At 34.6% G+C, this 10,482-nt stretch overlaps 1 protein-coding gene across 2 annotated transcripts in view; it reads left to right on the top strand.

Annotated features, from left to right (window-relative positions):
- Positions 1-1,339: 1,339 nt before the first annotated feature.
- LOC127844044 (uncharacterized) overlaps positions 1,340-10,482 on the top strand; it is a 31,385-nt gene continuing 22,242 nt past the window's right edge. Inside the window, exon 1 of one of the 2 annotated variants that reach the window (XM_052374017.1) lies at positions 1,340-1,422. Coding sequence is in view for 1 of the 2 variants with exons in the window: in XM_052374010.1 (XP_052229970.1) it covers positions 1,468-1,539 (72 nt within the window). In the remaining variant the exon portion in view is untranslated. Of the gene's footprint in view, positions 1,540-10,482 lie in introns of both variants that reach the window. The other variant, XM_052374010.1, reaches the window with a different exon arrangement.

Here is a 10,482-nt window from a genome sequence, read left to right as displayed (position 1 = left end):
AGGAGCCTAACCATGGACAACACGAAGACCATAAACAGGAATTTGTAATTGATTCTAGCTTTTACTGGTAGCCAGTGGAGTTGTTTCAATAATTCAGCACTTGGTTTATCAAATGACGCATTCAGGACCACTCTTGCGGCATGATTTTGAGTCCGCTGAAGCTTTTGAATTTGGTAAGCTGGTAGATCGGTGAAATAACCATTGTATTATTGAAACTTTCACTGACTATTATCTTAAACCTTTCATCGAAAGTGCACATAACAAAACTAGCAATCGTATCAAAATTGATTTTTATAACAAAGGTCTTGATTTAATTGACCTTCCAAAAATATTCAATGATAAAAATGTGCGTCGGTTGATATATACCCCTTCATTTCCGCAATACTGAATCACCACTTATTTGCTACAAATACACTAAACCTGTTAGAATTATCTTTTTTAATTATAATTATATTTCCACTGATACACGATATTATCGCGACAGTCGCGGCGACGCACGATATTTTTCGCGACAGTCGAGACGACGCACGATATTTTGCGCGAAAAATTGCGACGACGCACGATATATTAAACACGATATATCGCCCTTGTGTATGTAGCCCAAAAGGCGATATATCGTGTTAAATCGCTTGATATATCGCGCTCGATATTTTGCGCGACAGTCGCGGCGACGCACGATATTTTATTATTTAAATATCTAATTTCAGACCGCGACACTAGACACACGAAGTGATACTCGATATTTTGCGCGACAGTCGCGGCGACGCACGTTATTTGTACTGTTCAAATATCTCTGTAATAATATCGCCTGTCCACTGTCAGTACTTTATGCATTAAAAAGCCAGTTGGGTCAAGAGTTAAAAAGGTTACAATATACTAAATAACCGTTTCATGTAGTTGCTGTACTCTCTAAAAAATATCATAGTTGATTCGAAGGCATGTTGTACAATTTAAACTATTGTTCTGGCTTTATCTTTTGGAGAAAGTAGTAGGACATGAATATGTGCTCACTACTAAATCTCTGAAATGTGATAAACTTAGAGACTTAAGTAAAACATTGCACGGAAAAAGGTTACATTCCACTATACAACGGCCGGAAAAAAAGCTGCAAAAACAGTCGATTTTGACTTTTGACAAGTTCATTCTTGGTTCGTACATGACATATCTTTTTTATTGCACAAATCGACTCCGCTTAGAATGGCCTTTAAGAAAAGGTATGGGTATGGGGGTCTCTATGTGCAAAATGTTGCATTTATTTTCGCTTAAAGATGACGCTTTTACATTGGGAAACTATTTAGTATATTGTGACCAAAAGCCGGTTGGGTCCAGAGTGAATAATCTTAGGTTAATAAACACTAAACTTAAAACAACAACAACTTACCCGGGCCTAGACAATACAACGTTATACGCATATCTCGCAATGTATGTTTATCTAAAAAGGAAGTAAATCATGCAGATCTTGTTAAAATGATGATTAAAAATAGTTTGCATGCATTTAGTTTTATCATTGTGATGTTAAGTATGGTTTGTGATTCTTATGTAAGTGAATGTATTCCGGATGATTGTCATTTTTGGACAAAATTGCCATTAGTGTAATAACTAATACAGACCCAGAGCTCCAGATAACTTTTCTGAGTTATTGAGTAAATACCCACTACTTTTGAGTTCAATTGGGTATTTTCATTTTCAATTGGGTACAAAAATAGTTGGTACCCACTACTTTAATTGACAATTGGTTATTTTGAAATTGTATTTTCATTGTCTTAAATTCCCAAATGTTTACCAGAATGAGCTGGTTGAAGTTCCACGCTTAATTGATTAGTTTTAGGGATATTGTATTATTATGTAGATGTATCCATAATATACAGTCTTGATTTTAAAAAAAGTTTGACAATTTCTTCCACCTGTTTTCTTACAGTGTAAGCACTGTCAGCGCTTGCCTCCGACACAATATCGTCAAGAATTAGTTTCACTATATTCTCCGCTTCTGGTTTTGTGTTGCTTGCAGTTTAATAACTTTAAATTGAGTGTGTTTTTGAGTGTCTGGGATAATATGAGTCCCTTTTTACGGCCTCACGGTTTTGACATTTTTACAACAATAACACGTAGTTACATAGACCCTTTCTTCAGTACATATTATTGTGCTGAAGGTTATACTGAAAGTGCTTGGACAAAGCGGAAAGAATCTCCTTATTTTGGACCCGGGTATTTCCGGGACAGATTTACTCGTTACGCAGAGGAAAAATACGATATGCATAATCAGCGATTTCAATTGGGTTTTGGTATGCATGGTTTTGTTTTTCTCTGCGTAATTGGCAATTTCAGATTAGGTATTTACGCAAATACGCACCTTATCTGTAGCTCTGCGGACCATGGACCATACGGCCCAGACTACTTATACAAGCTCAGAGCATTCAAGAAGAACTAATGCACCCCTGAATGAAAACAAACACAGTTATGCACACAGATTTTGTGTGCATCATTTAACAGATGTCGTTGGTTACCAATTAAGGAAAGCGATAAATAAATTTCAAAAACCCATTAAATTAAATACCTAAATGGCAGTCTTTACGGACATTATCCTTTGCATGCAACCTAAAAAACACAACGATATTTCAACATAATATTCTGCAGCGATTTTTTTCCTTCTTTATAAAGTACCGGTAAACGGCACTTTCCCAATTACGAAAAAAACTACAAATTTCCCAATTGCTGTCCAAAAAATTCCCAATTTAAGGTAAAAAAAATTAAAAAATATTTTTTTTTTTTTTTTTTTTGGGGGGGGGGGGGGGGGGGAAATGCAACATTTTGTTTGTTCTGCTATGCAGCTGTATGGTTTGAACCCAGGGAAATTTAATATTGACAGCTTGAAAACACTTAGTTATCAATTTAAAAGTATTTGGGAGCATAAAATCAAATATACCAATCTCCCAATTTAAGGGTTTTCACGACTCGATTTGTCCCAATTTTCAGGTTTTCACGACTCAATTTTCCCCAATTGGACCGGTAAGGGTACTTTTCCCAATTGGACAAAAAAAAAAACTGATTCTTGCTAGCATTTTTATTTTGAAATTTCAAACAGTATTAATATTCTACAACTGTTCGACATAGTTATCGATTTAGGTATCATCAAGTATCGCGAATTGCACAAGATTGCATGAAATACTACAATACTCGGTATACCGTGATACTATGCATCTGATAAAAAAATAAACAGGTAATGAAACGTATTTATATTCTCAGATTTGTATAACATTTTAATTGTGTCATCAAGTATTCATTTAACCAGTAGGCATCACGCAAACATGCACTTTCATGGGTAAAATCTATTTCAATAAAATTGGACATTAATACATGTACTTATTTAAATTAATAGATGCTGCGTGGTGACAGCGGTAATTAAAATTTCTTACATCATTTAAATATTTTACAAAAAGTTTACATAAAGAATATTATGTGAGTTTTGGATTAAGATCAAGTTTATCATGCAAGGCTTAGAATCATGTATCGATGTATGATTGCATCATAAAACTTTATACAACACGGTTTTAGTCCTATTTAATACATGCTATAAAAGTTTAGCAGTCAAACATACATTAAAAATGTCAATAGGGGTATAATAACACTGGCATTAGTTACCTGTATGTTTTCATCTCGAATAAGCCCTATTTATGACACTTGCTGATTGATGTTATTTATTACAGTAATTGATAATATACCAATTAGTGAAATTACTCACATCAAACAGGGACCTATACAAACATGTTTTTATATGTCCATGTTAGATGTTAATAATAACACTACCTAACTGATACTTGATGTATTATTAAAAGATGAAATAATAGAACAATTGCCGTCATTTTTAGCTCAAATATTCGAAGAAAAATGAGAGCTATGCTACTCGCCGCGGCGTCGCCGTTGGTTAAAGTTTTTTAGCTCGGCCTTTTCGGAGAAAGCCTGTGGTATTGTCATAGCCAGCTCGTCGTGTCGTCCGCTGTCTGACGTCGTGTCGTGCTAAAACCTTAACATTGGCTCTAAAATCAAAGTGCTTCCACCTACAACTTTGAAACTTCATATGTAGAAGCATCTTGATGAGTTCTACATGCCATTTTGGAGTCACTAGGTCAAAGGTCAAGGGAACTGTGACCTCTAAAAAAATATATATTCTGACAAGCTTTCATTTATTCAAAACTGCACCCGTAGCCGCGCGTGGCACCCGTTATGCGGTGCTCTTGTTATAAAGCAGTGTCCGACAAATTTCTTATTTTTCAGGTAGCCCACTGGGCTACCAATAAAAATATTTGGTAGCCCATAAAATTTTCCTACAAAATGATAAGAGGCAGGTTTTCATCTTTATTTTATTTCTTCATTTACATATACATAATACTTATACATACATATACATAAAACAGCAAGTAGTCTGATGTACACAGTCAATATCGTAAATTAATGTTACAGTACAGGCACCGTGTACTTAAATGTAAATGTACCAAAGAAAATCATATGCTACATGTAGATACTACATGTATGTGCACATTTATGTGTACTTAAATTCGGACAGCACGTTAAGTCGTAAACGTAAATAAAGCGTTTAGATGATCAATACGATTGACTCGTATAGTGTTAATCAATGCTATTGCCCTTTTTAACAATAAATACCGAGTTTCAAGAAATCAAGAGTATTAAATCATTTATTTACTTGTGTCCGACTTTAAGTACTGTCCGAATTTACGTATTGCATCCGTATGTTACGACACTTGTGTGCAGTCAGTATACAATACAATAATTGTTTCAATAATGAAGGAACTGATACAGCGTAACGGTAATGAAACAGCGTGTTTACATGATATTTTATTAAGAGAAAATGTCAATGCCAAATAATTCGCGAGATACCCCGGTACTTTAGTTGAAATTCACGAAACTTTTAATGGAAATTAAATAGTCTCAATGTTGTACCCGCTACGAAATTTTTATTTTCAAATAAATACACCCACGCCAATTTTCGCGCGCTTTTTATCAGGACAAAGAAATTCATTTCTTAAATGTAGAATTGTGTAACCTAAAATAGCTGTACACAACGCGTGCAAACCGTGGCAGGTTATTTACGCATGTTGCAATACAACGGTCCTGAATGGGAGCTTATTTCATCATATCTTTAAATAGAACCATATGCCGAAATTCATTTGACACTTTAGAAAATTTCAAACGTTTGTGTTTATGACTCTTATCGTCTATATTACCCACCCATAATTTGGTTTTAAAAATATAAATCGGGCATATATGGGATTATTGATTAACAGTCGATAAATCCAATTATTAATTGACAATGCAAACTAATTAGCCGGTGTTAACCACGTTCACAAAGTTTTCATTAATATTCATCTTCGGTTTCGTTACCGTTTTGAAAAATCCACTATTGTTTTGATTTATTTAATGTTTGGCGTCCTTAGATATTTAACGACATCAAAAACGGTGTCGCTATTACTCATTGTTGCGGTTAACAAAGAATTCCAAACTGCGAAATGATGTTGCATCATGTGCGCCAACTATCCAACCGGCTCTCATTATATTATTAGCAGACGACAAATGTTGATTCTGATTGGATGATTAAAATACACTGTTACTGTTTAAGACATTACCGCAAGTGATCGGTGACTGATTAGATAATTGATTGCACTTTGTTATCGGATTATAAGCAATACACAGTGTACAAACACATGGTCAGCGTGTTTATTCTACGTATGTCTGTCAATAAACCGGGCTACCGCTCTTATAGATTTATAGTAGCCCGGCGGGCGTCAGCTGCAAAATTTCAGTAGCCCGATGAAAAATTTCGGTAGCCCCCGGGCTCCGGGCAATGGATTTGTCGGACACTGTATAAAGTCAAATAACTTTAGCACTATCAAAGATAATTAACTCAAACTTTGAATACTTCTTTATGGCAACAAGACAAATGTGTAGGTCAAGGTGCATAACTCTGTCAGCATTATTTTTAGAGTTATGCCCCTTTTTATATGTAGAAAATTGAAAGCTTTGTGGTTAGGTCCACTTTATTCCTAAAGTATCAAAGCTATTGCTTTCATACTTGCAACACTTACTCAGTGCTTTCCACAGGATTTTTTTCAGGCGCCCCGGGGCTTATAGGGGTGGGTTCGGGAGGGGTGTCCCCTCCCTATGTTGATTTTTTAGCTCACCTGTCACGAAGTGACATGTTGAGCTTATGTGACAGTTTGATGTACGGCGTCTGTTGTGCGTGTGTGCATGCGTGTGTCCGTCAACAATTTGTTTGTGTAGACAGTAGAGGTCACAGTTTTCATCCAATCTTTATGAATTTTGGTCAGAATGTTTATCTTGATGAAATCTGGGTTGGGATTGTATTTGGGTCATCTGGATCAAAAACTAGGTCACTAGGTCAAATAATAGAAAAACCTTGTGTAGACAATAGAGTTCACAGTTTTCATCCAATCTTTATGAAATTTGGTCAGAATGTTTATCTTGATGAAATAAGGGTTGGGATTGTATTTGGGTCATCTTGGGTCAAAAAACTAGGTCACTAGGTGAAATAATAGAAAAACCTTGTGTAGACAATAGAGGTCACAGTTTTCATCCAATCTTTATGAAATTTGGTCAGAATGTTTATCTTAATGAAATCTGGGTTGGGATAGTATTTGGGTCATCTGGGGTCAAAAACTAGGTCAAATAATAGAACAACCTTGTGTAGACAATAGAGGTCACAGGTTTCATCCAATCTTTATGAAATTTGGTCAGAATGTTTATCTTGATGAAATCTGGGTTGGGATTGTATTTGGGTCATGTGGGGTCAAAAACTAGGTCACTAGGTCAAATAATAGAAAAACCTTGTGTAGACAATAGAGGTACTTCCAAACTCTCCTTCTTTAAACCCCCCAGGGTGGCATCATGTATTTTACCTATTAATAAATGCTTGCAGCTGTGTACATAATGCACATAATTTACTTTTATATATAAACATCTTTGTTTTGTTTAATTTTCAACTGTTAAATACATTGTTTTACCTTATTATTCTTATGTGGCCCTATAAAGGTAACCGTTTTTTGGCGACAAGTAAGAAATTAACTAATATACAAATATTACTATTGACTCCTTTAAATATTGTCTTAACACCACTCTGGGGGGATGTTTCTTCTTCATAGCCCAATACTCCTTAAGTTCCATACAGACAGGGTCTTATGTTGGAGCATTACGGCTAAATTCCCTGTCTGCAAGTGTGCAACATTGTGCCACATTTACGAATACATACCAATTACAATACAAAATAAAATTAAAACTAAATTACAATTACCAAACACAATTTTTTGTTATATTTCTATATAATTCCATGTTTACATGCAAATCCCCCTTTTCTTATTAGAGCTATTAAATCAGGCTCTTCCTTCCCTATTAAATAATGTTTTTTAATCTTTATATCTTCCCATCGCTAAGAGTTCTTGTATAACATATAACTCTAACAACAAATTCCCATCTATCCATAGATTTAATACATAGTGGCAATGTTAAACCACTTTGTGATCTGTAAAATCCTAAAATATTAATAATTTTTGCTTATTTCACACATATTACACTTCCGTGTATTTCTTTTCTTTCATAGAAACATAAAATAAAAGTAATTCTATATTGATTTTAACATTTAAAACACAGATCACAAAGTCTAAAGACTCCAACAAACCGATTGCAGTATATACTGAACAGTGGGTCTAGTTATGATGATGCCACATACAACAGTATGTGTTTTAACCATCTTTACTTATACAGATTGGGCTATTCTTTCTCTTTCCTTTTAAAACATCCAATAACAATATCATAATAATAATAATAATAAGAAGAAGAAGAATAACAATATAACATCAACATAGTAATTTATTACTATAAAACAATTCATGTATTCTATTAAAATTCAAGTTCTTATAGATGTAATTATCCTTTTTCTTTCATTTCATATATTTCCTGCACAGAAATTCTTATTGTTTACAATCTGTGAAGTGCACTCAAAGGTCAAGGTCGTCCGCTGGGAAATTTTTCTATTTTAAAACAGATTGACCTACTTGTAATTTTTAATAAGAAATTTCGGCCAATCAGCGCCATCGTTATATAAGCCTTTCAACCAATAGAAATGCCGCTTTTTTACAGCGTTAGGCTCAGTCAATATGCAGTTTATATTGAGTATTACGTTTATATCGCATCTAATTTAATTATAAGTAAAGCTATTTTTAAACTACTAGATATTTATCAAAGCATCGCATCCACACTGCAAAGTCTCTTATATTATTCATGGTACAGCCCAGTATAATCGGGCTGACCATATTATGGCCGTTTTCGGCTTTTTAACGCAGAGATTTATGTTAAGCAGTGTGCTCGGGCAATGGTTTCTAACCGATGTCCCGATGGTAAACAACCCCATTAGTCGACAATAGAAATCACAGTTTTCATGCAATCTTTATGAAATTTGGTCAGAATGTTTATCTTGGTGATATCAGGGTTGGGATTGTATTTGGGTCATCTGGGGTCAAAAACTAGGTCACTAGGTCAAATAATAGAAAAATCTTGTGTAGACAATAGAGGTCACAGTGTTCATCCAATCATTTATGAAATTTGGTCAGAATGTGTATTTTGATAAAATCTGGATTGGGATTGTATTTGGGTCATCTGGGAACAGAAACTAGGTCACTAGGTCAAATCATAGAAAAACCTTGTGTAGACAATAAAGGTCACAGTTTTCATCTGATCTTATTGAAATATGGTCAGAATATTTGTCTTGTTCAAATCTGGGTTGGGATAGAATTTGGGTCATCAAGGGTCAAAAACTAGGTCAAAGTTTAAAAAAACTTGTGTAGACAGTAAAGGGTCACAGTTTTCATCCAAACTTAATAACATTCGGCCAGAATGTTAATCTTGATGAAATCTGGGTTGGGATTGAATTTGGGTAATCTGGGGTCAAAAACTAGGTCACTAGGTCAAATAATAGAAAAACCTTGTGTAGACAATAGAGGTCATCATTTGCATCTGATCTTAATGAAATATGGTCAGAATGTTTATCTTGATAATATCTGATTTTGGATCATATATGGGTCATCTGGGGTAAATAATTAGGTCACCGGGCCAATTCTAGTAAAACCTTGCGTAGATAAAAGAGGTCACTGTTTTCATCATGTCTTAATAAAATTTTGTCAGATGTATTAATTGAAGAAATCTGGCTTGGGTTTGTATAGGGGTCTGATAGAATTTAAGTTGATGTAGCAAGGTTAGTCAGGTGAGCGATTCAGGGCCATCATGGCCCTCTTGTTTTAAATATAACATGTCAATTGACGTTCTGTGGTGCATTATAAAGAAGTGAAACTCCAGCTGCTGGAGCAGTATTGCATTCTCATTATATACAATTAGTTGGTCCTTTATTTAAGGCAAGTGACCAATTGCCTAAAGAGTACAAAACAGCACAATACAAAACAACATAAACACATATAAGAATAAAGCTGGGGTCACCGCCTTGGAAAGGTCAATTCAAAGCATTGGGGGTTAAAACCGGTTTTAGAGCGCTCAACCTCACACTTGGCCCAGCAATATTCATGATAAATATAAGTGTAAATAAGATTTAACCTCATTGCATTGTAGCTCAAATTAAACAATAATAACACTATAACATAACTCTAAGAAAAACAGCGTAAAAAGACGTCATTTGGTGCGCAATGACTCTTCAAGAACCCCCCCCCAGCTATAAAGTCATTTATAAAGACATTATTTAATGATTGTTTTTAAACTTTCCCACAAAGATAGTAAAATCCCGACTCGAACGATTCCCCAATACATCCGTATAAACCCGACTCTATTACTGCATACTAACTACTTTTCAAGTTTCTATATATTACCAGATAATCCCATTTTTAAAAGCACTTTCTGGTAAATATTGACGAAAGTGCTCAATAATTTATTTTATAAAAAACATTGCCATTTTTCTTAAGTATCAAATAAATTTCCGCATAATGACTATTTATAGATTTGATGAAATATTGCCACTGAACGTGTCTTAATTGCTTGACGTGGTGTGTGCTTGTTAATACAACGCTCAATACACCCACGCTTTCTGTGCTCATGACGCGACGTTGTACATGCTGCATAATTTTTGCCCACTTTGTATTGAGACAAAAATGACTATTTATAGATTTGATGAAATATTGCCACTGTATTGAGACAAAGGGTCAACACGTTATAATCACTGTTTATTTGAAGCAAGAATCTGTTAACGTAGAGTTAACATTTACATTCAGAAGTGGGTTTCGGATTACAAATTTAATTATGCTCATTTGAGACTTTATGAAAACATTAACAGTTGCGTAATAAATTCAATGATAATTTGTTAAAACGCTTTACGAGTAGAGTAAATGTTTTGACAGTATTATTCATGAAATGTACAACTTCCACGAGGATTACAGCCATCATCAGTCTTTAAAG

The sequence above is a fragment of the Dreissena polymorpha genome, chromosome 1 (genome assembly GCF_020536995.1).
Source record: "Dreissena polymorpha isolate Duluth1 chromosome 1, UMN_Dpol_1.0, whole genome shotgun sequence".
NCBI classification, from domain to species: domain Eukaryota; kingdom Metazoa; phylum Mollusca; class Bivalvia; order Myida; family Dreissenidae; genus Dreissena; species Dreissena polymorpha.
The sequence above is the reverse complement of the archived record's forward strand: the minus strand, read 5'-3'. Positions and strand labels throughout refer to the sequence as shown.